Below are 18628 nucleotides of genomic sequence, written 5' to 3'. Positions count from 1 at the left end.
TTCAATACTTTTAAGGGTATTTTAGGCCCTTTTCCGATTAAAGAAAAATGCAATTATATCACTTAAACACAATTCATGCAACTCTCAATAGTAAGCATTAATTAGTAACCTAGAAAAAAAACATCAGTAAAAACTGCTACAAGCTGATTTATTTCTTAGGAAAAGCTTATTCAAGTGTCAACCATACAATAGTAAATCAAATTCCAGGGAGTTGACCACTAATAAATTGTTACCCAAAGATGAGATGAACATATCCTAATATTTTTAGAAGGCTCAAAACACATAAACAACCTCTTAAATTTGAAATTTAAACATTTGAACTGTAACTTACTATATGATAAAGTGTTCCTGTTATACACTTTCAATTCAATATTGCACGCATTCTCAAATGTTTATTAGGTAATTAACTTAACCACAATAAATGTACCATTCACTTCGATTATCACATCAAACTCAACTGAAACAAGCTTAAGGTTTTACGATATACTGAGGATACTGTGTATAACCAAAGAAGGTAAATAATATGTTAGGTAGTAACTAATCAACGTAATGTGCACTTAAGAACATACACAAAAAAAATTCACAACTTGGAACTGAAAATGTCTGATAAGAACATTTTATCATGTGTTCAATTGGAACAAGTTAGAATTCAAGTGCCTAAATAAATTTTACTAGCAAATTCAAGGGGTTGTGTTTGTATAAAGCAGTTTTTGAACATACCATTCACTTCAAACTTGTAATCTCTTGGAAATTACTGAATCCTCTTTCAGCATTTCTCTTAGCAACACAGATTTAAATCATCTCATGACAATAGCATAAATAATCTCCTATGATAACAGAACACTCAATCTCTCTCTAATTCATCAGTCATCATAATTACTATAACAGAACACTAAACTTGTCATATTTACTATAATTGACACTTGAAAGTAGAAATTGAAGACCTCACACCTCAATCGAGTCAGATCATTATAAAGAAGACAGAAAGAGAAGCGTTCTAGGAAGCAAACGAGCAAACGGATATAAGCATACAAACAGAAGTACCCAGACAATGAAAATAGTAACCTGGGCCTTCCCAACCCTTCTGAGCAAAACCAGAAAGGCCAACAATCTACATAATAAATTGGAGAAAGAAATAAAGACATATAATCTTGTATGTAATTGACTTGCAAGCAAGAATACTGAGCATAACGAAACAACACAACAAAAAGACAATCAATTGATGGCACAAGAGTTGAAAGTGAGTTGGCCGATACCACAACTAAGACATCCAAGACGGACAGTTCGATAACTTCCACAGGTTCATATATATTGTGTAGAAAACATAATACGGGAACAGGGTGAGAAAGTCTTTAACTGGACTTAATGTCTAAACCCAAAATGAAAAATTTCATACTAGGAGATCTTCTCCATCATCGTCGTGATCTTGATCCACCTTGTCTTGCTTCATCTGGATATGAAGGAAATAGCTCGATGTACCTTGATCCAATCTCCATATTGTCCTTGCACATAGCTTTCTTTGCCTCCTCAGCCGATGCAAACTCCACATAAGCATCACCAGTAGCTTTTCCATCCGAGCGGTAGGTAATGTTTATCTTGTCATCTGTAAGGTTAAATTCATCACCAAAAAACTTGAGGATATCAGATTTCTTACAACGGTAAGGGAGACCGCGCATCTTCAATATCTCTGTGTACTCCATTTGATCTTTGTTCTGGGCCCTCTTTGGACGAGGTGGAGGGGAAGCACGGTAGTCAGATTCATAACCTCCTTCCTTCACCTCAGCAGCTATAGCTTGGTAATAATCTTGCTTCTTGCAACTGAAAACCTCTACATATCTCCTCCCCATGTTCTGTCTATCCCTCCGAAGAGCATAATCCACTTGAATGTGACCAGCAAAGACAACAAATGCTTCTCCAGAGAACCTACCATCCTTGTTGACCACAAAAATATCCACAATGTCCAGGCCAGCAAAGAACTTGTAAATGTCAATTTCAGTGCAATCAAATGGAAGACCCCTTAAACGAACAACAGGAAAGGCAGAAGGCTGACATCTGTTATCATAGTCAAAAGCCTGCTGATAGCCACTTGCACTGCTGTTCACTGCGAAGTAGGGATTTGATTCCATCATTCTTGGTCTCTTTGAGCCGATCTCGTACCCGTCTGAAAACCCCCCGCTCCCCAACATTGCCCTTCATTATTGATACCCAGAAAAGAAAAAAAACAATTCCCCCACTCAACCTTGTTAATAAGAAACCAAACCCGACCCATATTTTCTCCTACCACCTAGTTTCATATACTACTTTTCTCCAAACAAAAACACAACATTTCATACATGCTTCCAACCGAAAAGCATAATTAAAAGATAATAAAACACATAAATTGGAGACATCAGGAGAAATCAATACCTAAGCATAAACCAGAACCATAAAATTATCAAGTTTAAAGGGGTTATTTCTTAACCTTCAATATGTTCTTAATATATCTAGCAACAAAAACGAAGTAGCTAGATAAGGCAGATAATCATGCTGAAGAACACGATCATAACCCAAAAGTTTTCCACCATCACATAAAAAAAGGGTGAAATCACCTAAACATTCCAAGCCAGGATACCAATCTTTAAAAGCTAACTGCCTCATGTTTTTGTATAGTTGGGTTTATTTATCTCTTCTAGATTGCCCTGATTCCTTTCTGAACTATGTCCACTCCCTGATTCTTAATTAATAATGTAAAGGAGAGTTGACCTTTTGCTCCTAAGCTTTTGTAACTATTATTCATCTTGATGCCTGCAATAGAACTAATTACTTCACAAAAAAAAAATTATTGCTAGTAAGAACTTCCTAGAGATCAGTAACTTTATTTTTGAACCAGAAATCCACAACTCCCTGAAAAGGTGTAGAGGCAAACTTCTCTATAACGGATATTACTTGGATGCTATATCATAATGTTGTTATAAAGATCATAAAACACCAAAAGAAAAAAACTTGGGGGTTATAATGAACCGTTAATATATAGGATAATTGTTATAGATACATGTAACTGTAATTTATCCTTCAGTTATGGTGTTGAAACAATCAAAGGATAATCTTGAAGTAACAAGCATGCTAGAGCAGCTCAGAAACCCCATGCTATCGAATTCACCCTCCCATATATAGCAAAAGAAAGTGTTAATTTTACAATCTAAAGGCAAAATCAACCTAGAAAAAGAATCAATAATTAATTACTACAAGGCACAAACAGAAAGCATCATATAAATTCGTCAACTGCTACAAACAAAATTTGAAAACAAACATCGACATAGAAAAAGAAAGAACACCCACATGAACAGATAGGAGAAGAATGAATCAAGTAAGATAAACTTACCCCCTTGATCCGTACATAGCTTCGCAAGTTTGCAGAAAACGATTCAGATGAAGCGAAAATCAAAAATCTGCACCGAAACCCTAGCGAACAAGTGCTGTGTAAAGGCCCAGAAAGCTCTCAATTGTATTATGAGGAGATTTTATATATATATATATATATATACTCATTATTTAGACTTAGGCAGTTAAATCGAAACGACGTCGTTATTTAGTGACTAAATATTTTTAGTTTTATTTCAATTTAAAAGGGGGCAGAGGTCTAATTTGACCACAAAATTTATGAAATGATTCAAATTTGTCTTCTGTTCAGTAAAATACATTTTTTTAAAATCTACTTATTAAAAAGATATGTTAGATTAGTTATTCTTATGGACTTAAAAATATAAAGTTTTCAAAATAAGATTTTATTATTTTTTATTTACTAACTGTAAGATTAATAAATATTGATAAATTAGTTTGAATTTGTCCTTGAATTTCAAATAACAAGATTGTTATTATTTCACAGTAATGTCCTCTATTTTGTAAATACATTTGGTTAAATCTACGTTTCTTGTGAAAATATGTGTTAGATTGGTTTATCCTAATGGACTTCAGATATAACGTTTTCAATATGTGAACTCTTTTTTAACTAATAGCCAATAAACTATTTTAAATTTGCCCTTAAATTTCAATTAACAAAATTGTCATCATTTGGCAATAATATTCTTCAACATTATGCCATTAAATAGGTGCTCTTTTTTCTATTAATCGCCCTCAAACCTCAATTTTAATGGAACTCGAACAGTGATCAATTGCACCATCAAATTAAGTTTGACATTTCATTATCAATAGTTCTCAAAATCACCAATTGCGATGTCAAAGCTATTTATCGACCTCTTAATACCAAAGAAAACTCAAGTACACATTATTCAGCTCCTGAATCTTTTGCAACACGGTATTGCAGAGTGTTGAAATTCAACCATTTAAAAGTTAGGTATAAAACGGGTTCATGTTTATCCCTCGTATTGAAAAGTCTACATTGTTAATCCAATTGCGTTAAAAAAAGATCCCCTTTACACTATCGATGCTAGAAATTAAAGTTCATATTGTTATTTTTTGTTTGAAGGTTGAAAAAATGAAGAAAAAGAAAGAACAACGGCCTTACCTTCAATTTAAGTATTTGGGGACAGATTTATTTTCTTCGAAAAATAAATTAGGAGTATGAATGACTTTTCTCTCCAACATCAATCAAAAGTTCTTTGTCGACTTTTTATCATATGATTTTACTACATTATTTGTATCGTGTTTAGATCATTTCCCTTACATTATACATAAAATCTCATCAATCGTTTGAGCAGAAGTATAGCTTCTACTGTAAGTTTTGCAAGGCACCTGGAAATATTGATAAAAGAAAAAATGATACCTATAACTATGTTTATTTCAGTTACTATTCATGATTCCACACTTCTATAGCTATAGTGAGCATAGCTTTATGCTTTTTGTGGCAATGCCACTGTTGGCACTACCATACAAAGGTTTACGACTTACTCTTCACACTAATGTATCTTGTCAAAAATGATACAGTATTATTCGACTCGTTGAGGACAAAATTTCATCTACAAATCGATGTGAATATTAATTGCAATCAAATAAATACACATCAGTAGACTGACCATCTTGATTCTTTTCGATTGATGTGTATCTAGAGCCTTACTCTCCTATTTGAATATTTTCCGGCAGATAAGTTTGCTGACTCTAGTGGACAGCATTAACCATGGAATGACTCCCACCTGCAGTTGCATACACAGAGTTAATCGAACATTCTTCAATAAAAAGGCATTTTTGGAAGTGACATGATTCATGAATACTGGATTAGAGCACATTGGCACACTAAGAAGGACAAGATTTTACATAATAAACGTTACAAATGAATCACAGAAAGTAATGGTAAAGAAGATTGAATCTCCAGACTCTCAGTCACATTTTTCTAAGTGAATGGACACCAAAATTATCGATCAAGGAATTCTCATAGCTGATTGAACTTGGGATTTCATAGGAAATGAGGACTGATGGAAATACGAGAGAATAAGCACCCCAACCCCCGCACACACCACCTACAAAAAACAAATTATCTTTTCCTAACTTCTTAAAATTGTCTCAAGATATCAGGAACGATATATTCCCAGAAATTGAGTGAGTACTCCCAACCTTCAAAGGTTCAAACTCAAGACCTAAGTTCATTACTAGTTCATACAGTCGCGATTTTTCCTAAAAGAAAATTCCAATCAACGCTAAACCTCACGATAGTTACCATCACATTTTCATTCGATGAACCTCCAGACCGCCAAGACAATATCCTACCTGCAACATGGAAAGTTACAGCACATCAGTGACACGGTCAGTGACACGGTCATACAATGTTGGTGAAAGCAATAAATATATATTTACTGTCTATCCCATCGAAAGGCATGGCACAGCAAATATTACTAGAATATATCACAAACGTCCTAAAGTTGATAAAATGACATGCAGGATCAAAGAAACCAAAAATACTAGGGGATAACAGTACCGAAGGGTTGCAGGAGCTGCTTAGGTATGGAAGCCACAGGGATACGCCAAAACCAGACAATCATCATGAAGTAAGTCAAGACCTGTGATCAGTAGCTGAGATTAAGTATCTTACAATTTTAACAAATGTTATCAATGTCTTGACTAGCAAAGCTCACATTCATTACCTTTACAACCATTAGGGCCTTTCTGTGTTTATCATATGACGATTTCATCTCTTTCATGAGCTTTTCTTGATCTGTATGGAACTAAATGTAGTTATTAGGAGTAAACGACAACAGGAACAGCAAATACACCTCAATCTCATTATATTTGAAACAGGTATATGAATCCTCGCCTCGATAACCATCTGAGAATCATTTACTCAATAATTTATTTTTACGACAAATTTAAGGGTTTTCTAATACTAGAGGATCTCTTTATTTCTTTCACTGACATACAAATCTAAAAGTCAACTAGAATAATTTTGGCAAAAATGAGATAAAATGTGAGTATACCAACATGACTAATCAATACTCTCAACTTACAAGAGTGCCGCCAATTTGGTTCTTATGTATCCATTAAGTTCTTCTCTTTGCTAAGTCTGGATGGATTCAATGTGTCATATCGGCATCTATATTACCATTCTTCTAGGAATCTGAACCAAGATTGAATTTGTCTGCACATAAGTGCCACAATCCCATTTAATCTCAGATCACCTTTGTTCTTCTTATGAGGGACGTAACTTGCAGCACTCAGATGCAGATTTACTTCTACACATCCTAATACCCTTATTCTCTAGATTACCTAGCTGCAGTTCCAACTTTCTTGTTGACTCCTTCAGTAGTTACATAAATAAACAAAATCTAATTTGTAAATAGCATGCATGATATGTGTATATTATTGGTTAGTTCTTTTTCCATATATGAGAACTGGTCTACATTTTCTGAGTGTACTTACACTAGCAACTACTCATGTGCACATATTATGTTCCATTTATATTTTGATATGAATTACTTTCTTCTCAAACCGCCACCATTAGCTTTTGTTAGCACTCAATCATTGCTCCTCCTAAGTGGATGATTATCATGTAGAGATTTTTCTACATCTTCCAAAAAAAATTCATAAATCGTCCTAATCTATGTTACTCGGACTCTCCAGAAATATTGCCGCACCCGTATAGGATCCTCCAACAATACTGGTTTCGTAGGATCCTACACGCACCCTTCAACAATTTTGAAGAGTTCGAACAACATAGGTTTTAATAGAAAATCACACCAAGCTGTCATTAGTTTTTAACCATAAGAAGGATAGTAGACTTGGTTTCTAACTATTTATGCTCTAACTGGCAGGAAAAAAAGTGTCAATAATCAGAGAATTATGGAAATTTGCTACTTAAAAGGATAGTCGCTCAAGTAATTTTAGGTCCTAAAAAAAAGGGAGGTGTATTTGGCCCTTTAATATGCCTAGCTTGTTATTCATGGAGTACAACACGTTGTTAATGGAACTGACCATTTGCAATGACAGCCTTGAGAACCCTTGTTCCCCACATCCTCCAGAAAATTAGGGTGCACGCTAATTGTGAAGTGCTGAGTGAATATCATGGGTCAGTACGAGAAAAGATAAGATGTTGAAGTAAAACTATTAGCACGCCAAACCTTGTTATTTCTGAACCTAGAGGGACGGATGTTTTGCTCTTAAAGATATCTCAGTCGGGTTGTTTCACCACCCATATACTTTAGGAATATTGGTACAAGACTAATTAGTACTGGCATAGCTAAATTTGACAGAAGTATCTCCAAGCATTTTTCTATTAGCTTGCTTTCTATGGTAGCCCAAGTACACCAGACAAAATAGAGTATTCGGGACTCTGACTGCCATTTCTTACTATAGTGTTTTCTAATATGAGTACCTTAAGTTTCTTTCTACATGCTATTTTACTTGTCCAGCTATACTTTGATGGAGAATTTCAAACCTATGCAGAAGCATTCCCATAAATCAAGTCTATAAAAATTATGGATAAACAATAGTATCTATTCTTAGTATGGTAGTATATGCCATACTTTTTGCAAGCTCCTGCTCCTTGGCTGCTGCCGTCCTCCTTAGTTTGGCAGCTTGTGCAAACGTTGAAGGCCTGAAATCAATATGAAAACAACATAAGCTTTTACATATCATATATACTGTACAAAATTATTATCACCTACAAAGTGAATTACCAGCCTATGGCAACTCTCGCTTTCTTAACTAAAATCCCAGAAGGAACAGAATAAATACTAGTACTTTGGTTGGAAACCTGAACATTTCCTAAGACACATCATAAGTTTTATACGGCATAACAGGGAAATTTTTGGAACCATGTGTCTACTTAAAAACAGCAACTTTTGTTTTCACCATCTACCATTAACTATTAACATATAGTCTTCCATTCCGTATAGATATGAAGATAAATAAAACTCCACCATATGACACCCTTTCGGTATCGTAACATTCAAAAATGTTAGAGAGCGTTTCATTTAATTACAATTTTGCAACCTTCAAGAACTCAGATTCATTAAATCATTCAAGTTTTTGAACTTTGATACATGATTTTCTATATCAAGCTTACATTAACATTCTAATCCATTGTCATTGTTATAATATAAGTCAAACAAGCATATTGTTTTGATCAGGTAAGGTAAAAGTCAAATTGACATCTTAAACTCTACCTCGAGTATAATTAAAGCATATAGAATGTGACAGAGAATTACTAGAAGGATGTAACTTGTCATATTCATAGAGAAATAATCAAAGATTAATATAGATCAAGTGAACTTTAAGAGATAGAGAAAATATAACACTCATGTGCAGAACTGCAAGTAACACGAATTACAATAGAAGATATTGAATTCCTATACAAGATCAGATAAGATTAATTACTTGAACTATTGGAATCACTTACTGTGACATGGCATTCGCTTCCTTTTGCAGCTGCTTAATTTCTGCACGCAACTTCAACTCCGCAGCATTAACAGCAACTCTCTGACAATGAAGACTGTTATATTAGAGATAAGTCAAACAGCAAAATAAAACAAATTAATTGCTTAAGAAAAAGGATTAGAAGACTTGTGATTTATCTGAACAGAAACAGAAAAAAACTTTGACCTATAAACAGGATGACTTCATTTGTGTTAAACTCTTGACAAATGGATTATTCAAATAAAAGACAAGATCAATATTATGCGATCAATTGTGTGTGTATACGTATATATATATATATATATATATATATATCGGTAGTACAGATAAATAACTCAACATTCAACCAAGTGCAACATTTAGCTTACTAGTGGCATGACTGTCAACATAAAACATCTTGTTTCCACATGCTCCATATTTTAGCCATATATTCACCTAGGAGGAGCGCATGGTTTAAACCACTACACTATTAGTGCAGTTTTAGTGTTCTTAAAGTGTCTGATGAAATATATCTCATATCTCAAGCTATATATACACATATATACATAATTTTTCCCGAAGTTACACCTCATACGTACACACATAGGTCCGCATCTGTCTGGATATGATATGCAAGTATAAATTGTTGTATATGTGTAGGTACACAGTTTCTCTCACACAAACACATAAATCAACAATGTATCGGATGAGAAATAAAAACACTGAGGCACATGAATCCAAATATCATACACATTATGAAATTAATATAAATTTTTGATAAGAGGTGGGAAAAGGAGAAAATACACTGGTATTGAGTTCGACATGACGGGAAAAGTACTGAACGGCGACGACGATAAGGAATATAATCGGCGCCGCAACGGATCCTTCCATTGATGTCTCCATTTTCTTCTCCAACCCTTTCTCCTGCTTACTTTATGGATTCCTCATCTTTGTTGCTGAACCAATATCTCCGCATTTCGTGTTTTCTTCTCCTTTCTCTGATTTCTGATGCAAAGTTTTGAATTTTTCACGCTTTTTTCTTTTATCCTCGATTTTATTTGGGATAAAAAAATGTTTTACCATTAAAATCTTTTTTTTTTAATAAAAGAATTTGACAATTAATTTTCAATTATGACCTAATTTTGTAAAAGTAATATATATCTACAATAATATTACTAAAATTACTTGTTCAATCTCTTACAACACAATGCTTTTTCATATATTTTATGTATTTAAATATGATATTAAAAATAAAACAAATAGTATCTTCAAATGCCACCTTAGTCGATGTTATTTGTGATTTTTAGAAAATAATATACGTGTTATAAAGAAAAAAAATACAAAATCATTTTTACAATCTAATGATAAAAATTACTGAAAATCTTTAGTAGCGATATTTTGGAATTTTGTGGTGACTTATTTCGCTGCTAAAGATCCAATTTTTTTTATAGTGAATTCTAGTTAAGAACACTTAGGTGGATGGTTAGTCTACGTGGCTTGTCAAGTCGGTAAAAAATTTGGGTTGTTAACTCTTGGGGGGATTTATGATCTCTTGAGACAAAGACAGGGGCATTTTTAATACCAAAATATAATAGATGATATAGTTGATCTATTTCACATAGTTCAGGAACTATTTTGACCATTTTCGTTTTTATTTTTAAAAGTAATGCTAGTATAATCTTTAAAGACTATTCTTTTAGATAACATCATACTCAAATCTAGTATTTGTGTAAGAATTAAACAATACATGGTACAAATTTGTATAACTTTGATTGTTATAGCGGAATGAACTTTTGAGTCTTAAAATAGAATATGAATTTTACGGTATATGCAGTAACTTACAGTTCAAACTCTTGGAATGAAATTTGAGCCTTAAAATTTAGTATGAATTTCACGGATGGGATCTACGATTCGTTGAATAAATCACGAACCATAGATGGCCCCGTGAAAGTCTTTTGTCATCTTTTTAAGAAACGCATTTCAAACTTTTTTCACCTATTACTAGCCTAAAACCTGACTTTTTACTCTAAGTTAAGGTTTAAAACAATGTTAGCTGCTCTTTTACGTTGATTAATACTCCAAGTCATTAGAGAAAGGTTCTCTGAAGACATGATATGCATGATCAAGCTAACAGAGTAAAAAACTTTAAATAGAATCATAATCATAAACATGATCAATGCATCTTAAAATCATAAGAGGAAGCTTCATAAAACATTTGAAAACACCTTAGTTAATTTTGTGGGAAATTTATCGTTAACTGACATAAACCATGTGAGTTATAACATAGAATTTGGTGTCTTGCTTTCACACCGAAAAGAGATGGCATTGTTATCAAGACAACAACCTTAAACTTTTAATTTAGATGGATCCACTAGTTATTTTACTTAATACAACCTATTGAGGTATAAAGTTAGGGACAAGAAGATTGCTACTACAGATCCAACCTCTACTAACGGTAACGGGAGAGCCTCCATCTCAATATACTCCCGTGCTAAGTAAAAATCTCAAAAGAATAGTCATAAACATAAAATCATCATCATCCATTGAAAAACACAATTAAGATACTAATCCAAACTCTATTTAAACCACGTTTGAGAGAACCTTTCACCATTCATCATTTCTTATGTATGTGAGAAAAACTTTCATGAACTTATGCATGAATGGGAAAAGAAAAAGAGAGAATATAATTTGGGAAATTGTTGTCCTTATATAAGAAAGGGAAATTGTTGTCCTTATATAAGGAAACACTTCCATTACTTCTTTAAGAGCTAAGAAGAAGATATCCCCTCGCGCCGTCGTCGTCGTCACTCGTTCGGCTTTAGATCAATGCATGAGTTCACTTGAATTGATTAAAAAATACAATTGAGTCTAAATAGTCGTAATATGATCAAAATCAGACAAATGAATCTATACAAATAGAACTCATGAGAAATTGAAGGAAAATCTAATCAATTGAATTGGAGAATTAAAGAATTTTTAGAGGCTCAATGGGTAAATGAAACTCATTAATGAATTCCCTACATACGTTGATGTTGAAGCTCCAGAATTGATGGTGAATAAGGAGACTTGACCTTAAAGAACCCTATATTCTTCTTTCTTGATCTGGAGAGAATTTAAGAGAACACCTTAGAGAGAGTTTTGGAATTTGATTAAGTGAGGGAGTTGGAGAATTTTCTAAGGGGAACGATAGTTATAGGGCTTAGAATCATGATCAAAACGATGTAGTATAGGCATTAAATGCATATGAAAAGACCCAAAAAATACCCTCCAAGAATAATTGTTCGACAGACCTACGATTGCGACCTACAGGGCTTAGGTATTTTTACGGCTCGTATTGGTCAACCGTAGAACCAACTTCAGTATCCCAAATATTCAATCATTTTCCATGAGACCATTCAACGACATATCAAACTTTTGACGGTCCATAAGTCATTCATAAAAGTCAACTTTCATTCCAAAATTTCACTAAGTTTGGACCCTTACTACATGACCTTCCTACAACCCGTAGATAAAATGACATCCCGTCAAATCCTTTTCGTAGGACCGAGGTCCTAAATCAAATCTCTAAATCAATTTTACGAGTGTCATCTACAATCTATCAACCACCATACAATTCGTCCTGTTCATTCGTAGTCAAACTTTAGAAACTTAATTTTCTAAAATATCATCTCCATGTCTGCGACTCCTTTCGTACTACCCTACGTCCGTTGATTGGACTCGTAGAACCTCACTTCAGTCAATGTTTTTACATTTTTCGTTCCTTTTCGACTTTCTAATTTCTGGGATATCACAATAACTCATCTTGTTTTGAATGTGTAATATATATATATCAATCATGTGTGTTATTTTCATTATTAATGTGCATAAAAAGTCAATGAATGAAAAAGAAACATCATTTTGATATAAAATTTGTTAAGTTATTTCAATTTCAACATGAAATAATAATTTGAAGTTAAAAAATTAATTTAAAGAGTATTTAAATGAAATAAATAATTTCATTTGACAAGATAAATTTAATGTGCAAATACAATATCTAACTACCAAAAATTCCATTTTTGACTTTAATCACATTTATTTTTCTTTTCAAATGTATTTACTAATAATAGTTATTATAGAGTTTAAACAGCATAAGTGTTTTCTTTGATGGGTCCGGATCAACCCGTTGAGAGTTATCTTCTTGAATCCCTGATCAAATCTGCAATTCGTCGACGTTGATGCCGGAGTAACAGTGGCATGGCGGAGGCATTGGCCATTGCAGTAGGAAAATACACATACGTACATGAAGTGGGTAAAGGCCCACCTGAAGCCATTGACGCTCACCATATTGTGGTTCGAAGGAGTAGAGAAAAGGGTTTCAATTTATGCCTATTTACTCTTCTCCTTTTTGCCTATCCCACCTTTCTGTTATTCCGGCAGGTAAATTATACCTTCATCTTCCTTGCCAAGCCAATCTCGTTGTTTCCTTATTTCATTTCATTTCAAATTAGAGTTCATCAACCCTAGAAATGTAATCTCTAATGGAACTCTTAGTTCACATAATGCTGGTATTTATGATATTAGTAATAGTACTACCAGTTTATGTAAAGTGTGATTCTTTTCCCCAATTTATACTGCCTCTCTTGCTAGTTCTGAAGAATTTTATCATCTGGCTTGAAATTGCAATTAGGGGTTTCCGTTTTCCTGGAATTAGAAGGAAGAGGGTAGGATAATACTCACTTTTTCTATCCTCAATAGCTTTAGCAATGATAATAGTATTTTGTTTGTGGTGGTTAATCATTTGGGGTTTTAAGTCTGTTAAAGATGTAGCTGGGGTCAAAACTTGGTTCATCTGAATTATGAAGTAAAAACATTGTGTTTGATTTGATGGAGGTCTTTTAATGCAGGGAAAGCTAGATACTCTTCATATTTGGAGCTTATTTATCATGACATTGCTTATGAGGTTATTTCTAAAGAAGCCAGTTAAGAAAGGTGAGGATGTGTAACTTCTATTAATTTGTACAGCTTATATTGTGCATTTTCCAGATTTAATCACATCCACTGTTATATGGGTCGGTATGAAATCCCTTCAGCTGGAAATCACTGCCGTTGCACTTTGTATTGATGCACATTGTGTGAGAAGGTCAAAATCTGTGACCAAAACTCATTAAATATTCCATGTCCTTCTCACTCGGTAGCTTCAGTTAGTACCTTGGATATAATACCTTTCGCCTTAGAATTGTCTGTCAATAGGAATTGAAGTATTATCTATCATAGTAGGTAAAAGTTCTTGACAGAGTTTTAATATGGTAGTTGATATAGCTTAACCTTTAATCAGTTTTAAACCCAGCATATGCAGTGGTAAATATTGATTGTTGTATGGTATCACTGAAATGAATATACTAATATTTGCTGTATTTTTGTAGTTATTATGTTCTAGTTTCTTGCAAACGATTGATTAAAGTTTGATAATCAGTGTCTGGCGATCTGGGGATCATTACATTCCCCTTATCCTTGTATATATATGTGTGCGCACGGATTTGTATGTACGTATATGTTTCCAAATAACTAGGATTTCAGGACCTTAGCATCGAAAGCCAACAAAAGGAGCTGGGTAAATATAAATAATGTGTGTGAGTTTGTTTGTGCGTGTAATTCTTGCTTGTTTCCGGCATCAAAAAGTTTGCTAGAACACAGAAACTATATGCTAAGAGGAAATTTTATTGGGAACCAAGATGATGGGGCATCCATTTGTGGTTCATGTACAATCTATCAATCAACTATATCTCGGTCACAAGTTAGTTGGTTTCCCATCTGTGAGTTCTGAATCATTTTGGGACAATTTTATTAAATCTGGTAAAGAGATTTTCTTCCAACGCAAATTTTAGGCTCTCTTGAAACTAAAGGTTTTCTGAATCACCCTTACCCCTGCCAGGACATAATGTTAAGTGTAATAAGAGCAACTAAATCTTAATCTTAATTTGTTGTTATTGCTTATACAGATCCATTACTATGTTCTTATTTGTTAAGTTCAAACTGGTCGTACAGATTGTAGGTCATTTGGAGACAACTTCACTCCATGTAGTTCTAGGTATACCTTGTCCTTCTTAGCACCTTCAAGCAACATAGTGTCACACCTATGGACAAGTGCATTTTGAGGTTGACGTAAGACATGCCTAAACTATCTCAAACAATATTCTTTCGTTTTATACTATATTTGTGCATTTGTGGTCTGTTTGTAATCATTTCTGGCTTTATCTTATATGGCCCCACATCTATCTAGAAATCGTTATTTCCACCATGACTATTCTAGTGGATATGTTTGGCCTTGCTGCCCAATATATCACCCCAATGTCACATTGCTGGTCTCATAGTTTTTTACAAAACTTGCCTTTTACTTTGTAGGAATATTCATATCACGTTGTATTTCATGTACCATACCTTCTTAAGTCTTAACTCCACAGAAGTATCAAACTAACGATGGTCACTTAAGATAATTCTCAAATATTTTGTGGATGCTTTATTGATTTAGCTTCTTCCCTTATAAAAGATAGTATAATGAATACGCTAGTATCATTTGGTTCTGGGATGTATTCACCAACTTATATTTCATTCTGTATCTTGTGTTTGCTTATGACAGAGTCTATTCTAATTCTGCCAGCTTTTGGAGTTCAACTTGAGACTCAGTATGGAAGGTACTTACTGCTCCTGTGTAGAGGTGAATGTTTTGCTATTTGCTTAAAGTGAATTGTAAAATAATTTTCAACACTGTGATGCTTTTAAAAACCCTTTGGGGTGGCCCAATGGTTTGAGCTTGGGACTTTCATGTTGGAGGTCTCAACTTCAAAACCCCTTGCTAGCGAAAGCAAGGGGTTTGCCTTCTGGGTCGAGCTCGTCGCAATAGGCTTGGCTAGTGCGGGTTACCTCTCCTACGTGGTTTGCGAGCTATTGCATAGGAGCGGGGGTTTTGTTTATGTTTCCTTAAAGATTGCTGTGCATACGGCAACTTGTTTCTTAGTCTCTTTTCTGAGATGTTTAACTATGTTACATAAACAAGTAGAAGTGTTTAGTGTATTACTTTTGTTCTGTGCCTAGATTCTCTGTGTGCACTGCTCAAGTTATTTTCCTATATGAAATTGGACAGATGAAGTTCTTATTGGATCCAAGTTGAAAATGATTAATTTCTTAGAATCACTTGAATATATTTTGATGATACCGTTTACATGGAACCATGAGGGTACCATTTTACAATTCTTGTATCTGATCTGAGAAACTCCTACCTGTTGTTTTCAGTTTTATGTTTATCAAAATAAAATTCTAATTCAGCCCTTTGTATTTAGTGGGAAAACAGTTCGCCAGTTTGTCCCCATCAGCAGGATTTTGAAACCAGTGCTGACAGAATGTGTCACACCAATCACCTGTTATTGGAGTCTGTCTTTGATTATTCGAGGAGAGGAAGAACTTATGCTAGTATTCAAGGTGAAATTTCTATCCCTGCTATATTTATCTAGCAAATCCTTAGCAATCTTCATACTCGTATCTTTGTAGTTGAAAAATAGCCCTTCAAAATGAGATGTCCAGTTTCTAGCTTCGAATTTTGTTTGCTTTTTGGTTGGAATTTAAGATAGAACAAACAAAGGAAAGGACTTTTAATCAACACAAAGGACTTGGTAGAGAATATAACTCCAGTTTTTTTTTTCTCTTACTTACACAATTTAATATCCAGGAATTACGTCCACCAGTGAAGATGTTAGCGCCCATCTGGAAGGCTTTATGTGCTGCCATTGAATGTGGAGAATGCACGGAGACGATTACATAGATTGTAATAGTATAATCTCAACCAATTCAATTCTAGTATAAATTTTTTTTCCAGCATTTGTATTCTTTACATTTGAAGTTGTAAATGGCATTGATATAGTCCTCCATATTATCATCACACATGCTTCCTGCAAAATGGCTAAATCATATGAGCCCTGTTACTGCACTGAAACCACTTCTCATACAGGATACTTTCTTTCTAGAAATTTTAGTTATGCTTTTCGATTACCTTGTAATTAAACCAGGTGCAGGTACCACAAAGCTCTAGTTCCATTTCTTTTTCAGATCTAACATGAATGTGAATTTATAGGAAGATGTTATTAATTTCATCAGTATGTTGTCAACCATAAACAACAGCACAACAGGAAATTACTAACAAACCTTATCTAGTATACATAGTTGCCAAAAATAGTACAGAGTATGGTTCTGCAGAGGTAATTTCTATTGACTGAGGAGTAAGCTGACCAAATATTTGCATCTTTCAACTGCTTCAACAATTGTTCAAAGTATAGTTATGACAAGTGTAATTTATGTTAACAATCCCCAAGCTTTGGTTCAGTGATAAGATTATCCAATGTGAGTTAGAACCTGCTGAGAAAAACCCTCTAATATTTGATTAAGACAAATGAATCTATTATTCATCGAGCAACGAATCATCGGAAGCTGGTCCTGTGAGATTTCTTAGTTATAGAACAAATTTATGTTTACCAATAGATTATAAAATTATTCCTACTTTTAGGCAGTTTTGATTTTGCAGAAGAGCAGCTGGAGCCATAATGTGTGGTAGGTGTAAGGAGTAATAAAATAGTTAATGTGTGTTGTATCATGTATGTAGGTTGACATGTAAATTGTTGAGGAATAAATAGGAGACATATATTTTGTTTCACCGTAGAAAATTACTTGATGGTCTAATGAAATGAATTAAGAATCAGGGAAAGAATATGCTTGTGTTGTAGAAGATAACAAATATAAAAGTAAGACAAACAATTCACAAATGATTTTGAGTTGAATGAGTTAAGTTTTACTAATTGACCTAAACTAGTTCAACTATCTTAATTTAAATAAACTGAGGTTAGAATTATAGCTCAGTTCATTTATAATTCAACACATTTGAATTGTCACCCAATATTTTGCATTTATTTTAGGATCCCAACTAATAAAGTCAATTAAAGAGGCAATTTTTTCATTTACGAAATTTTTTATTTCACTATTGAATGTCAATTATCATGATGTATAAAGTTAAACTACACAAGTAATTTGTGGCACCAGCGGATACGATTGTAGTTGAATATAACTGGGAAATCTGAGTAGCTCATTTGATTAATTACCTAAACTTTCATCCTATTAATCTCTTCCTCATTTTTCCATACCCGACCCTCATTATTTGTAAAAGAAAAAAAAAAGTTGGTTGCAGCTTGCGAAGCTTGTACCTTAAAGCTTAAAGAGGGAAAACATAAGGTAATTTAGTTGAAGTTGATAATAATTTGGGTGATAGTGTCACTTAAGTCTACATTTAGTGTGTGGTTGGTATATGAAGGGAACATTTTCTCGGAAATGTATTTTAATTTTCTCATGTTTGATTGGTTTATATGTTTTGTTTCAAATAAATTTATTTTCTCCAATTTTTAGAAAATGACTTTTCTATGATAAAATAAGAAAAATACTTTTAAAAGCCCCTCTTTCAACCTTGCCACCGAACTCCAACAAGGGTTCTTACTCTGACCAAGAGCCTGACTTCTGACCCTCACCACGATTTGGGACCGAACTCTCGATTCCCGGCCTGGATCCTAATTTGGGACTAGACTCACGACTCTAACATGAGTTCCAAATCCTGATCCTGATTCGAGATCAAACTCCTAACATGGGATCCAACTCTTGACCCCAATCTAAGAGACGACTCTTGATCCCAATCCAAAACCAGTCCCCGATTCTGGACCTGAGATTCGACTCCCAATTTTATGTTTCAAATTTAAAATTATATGATAAAATAAATTTTGATATTGAATTATAAAAA

At 33.8% G+C, this 18628-nt stretch overlaps 3 protein-coding genes across 5 annotated transcripts; 1 reads left to right on the top strand and 2 right to left on the bottom strand.

Moving 5' to 3' along the window:
• Positions 1-1136: 1136 nt before the first annotated feature.
• On the bottom strand, positions 1137-3514 carry LOC101252375 (uncharacterized). Its single transcript, XM_004253190.5, has 2 exons — positions 3362-3514; positions 1137-2190 (listed from the first exon to the last, which is right to left on the bottom strand). The coding sequence occupies exons 1-2, from the start codon at positions 3376-3378 to the stop codon at positions 1413-1415; spliced, it is 795 nt and encodes a 264-aa protein (XP_004253238.1). The 5' UTR covers positions 3379-3514; the 3' UTR covers positions 1137-1412.
• Positions 3515-4740: 1226 nt separating this feature from the next.
• LOC101252673 (protein GET1-like) lies at positions 4741-9856 on the bottom strand. The gene is made up of 7 exons (XM_004253191.5): positions 9625-9856; positions 8825-8904; positions 7950-8020; positions 6075-6145; positions 5909-5990; positions 5651-5700; positions 4741-5129 (listed from the first exon to the last, which is right to left on the bottom strand). The coding sequence occupies exons 1-7, from the start codon at positions 9721-9723 to the stop codon at positions 5058-5060; spliced, it is 525 nt and encodes a 174-aa protein (XP_004253239.1). The 5' UTR covers positions 9724-9856; the 3' UTR covers positions 4741-5057.
• Positions 9857-12709: 2853 nt separating this feature from the next.
• LOC101252969 (uncharacterized) lies at positions 12710-16786 on the top strand. Of its 3 annotated transcripts, none has more exons than XM_069293340.1 (5): positions 12710-13236; positions 13704-13788; positions 15437-15491; positions 16148-16275; positions 16523-16786. In XM_069293340.1, the coding sequence occupies exons 1-5, from the start codon at positions 13054-13056 to the stop codon at positions 16582-16584; spliced, it is 513 nt and encodes a 170-aa protein (XP_069149441.1). In that variant the 5' UTR covers positions 12710-13053; the 3' UTR covers positions 16585-16786. The 3 variants fall into 3 exon arrangements, with proteins under 3 accessions (XP_069149441.1, XP_004253240.2, XP_010314894.2); XM_004253192.5 differs by having other exon boundaries at positions 16137-16275; XM_010316592.4 differs by having other exon boundaries at positions 15437-15514.
• Positions 16787-18628: the final 1842 nt, after the last annotated feature.

The sequence above is a fragment of the Solanum lycopersicum genome, chromosome 2 (genome assembly GCF_036512215.1).
Source record: "Solanum lycopersicum chromosome 2, SLM_r2.1".
In the NCBI taxonomy this organism is placed as follows: domain Eukaryota; kingdom Viridiplantae; phylum Streptophyta; class Magnoliopsida; order Solanales; family Solanaceae; genus Solanum; species Solanum lycopersicum.
This window is presented reverse-complemented; position numbering and strand designations above follow the sequence as displayed.

What these genes read in the sequence shown, in the direction of transcription:
- LOC101252969 (XM_010316592.4), top strand. Translation starts at nt 13,054, where the DNA reads ATGGCGGAGGCATTGGCCATTGCAGTAGGAAAATACACATACGTACAT. An exon ending in CTTACTGCTCCTGTGTAGAG is followed by an intron (nt 15,515 to 16,147) that starts GTGAATGTTTTG and finishes GTGGGAAAACAG; the next exon opens with TTCGCCAGTTTGTCCCCATC. An exon ending in AACTTATGCTAGTATTCAAG is followed by an intron (nt 16,276 to 16,522) that starts GTGAAATTTCTA and finishes TTTAATATCCAG; the next exon opens with GAATTACGTCCACCAGTGAA.
- LOC101252673 (XM_004253191.5), bottom strand. Translation starts at nt 9,723, where the DNA reads ATGGAGACATCAATGGAAGGATCCGTTGCGGCGCCGATTATATTCCTT. An exon ending in GGAGCAGGAGCTTGCAAAAA is followed by an intron (nt 6,146 to 7,949) that starts GTATGGCATATA and finishes AGTTCCATACAG; the next exon opens with ATCAAGAAAAGCTCATGAAA. An exon ending in AGGCCCTAATGGTTGTAAAG is followed by an intron (nt 5,991 to 6,074) that starts GTAATGAATGTG and finishes TACTGATCACAG; the next exon opens with GTCTTGACTTACTTCATGAT.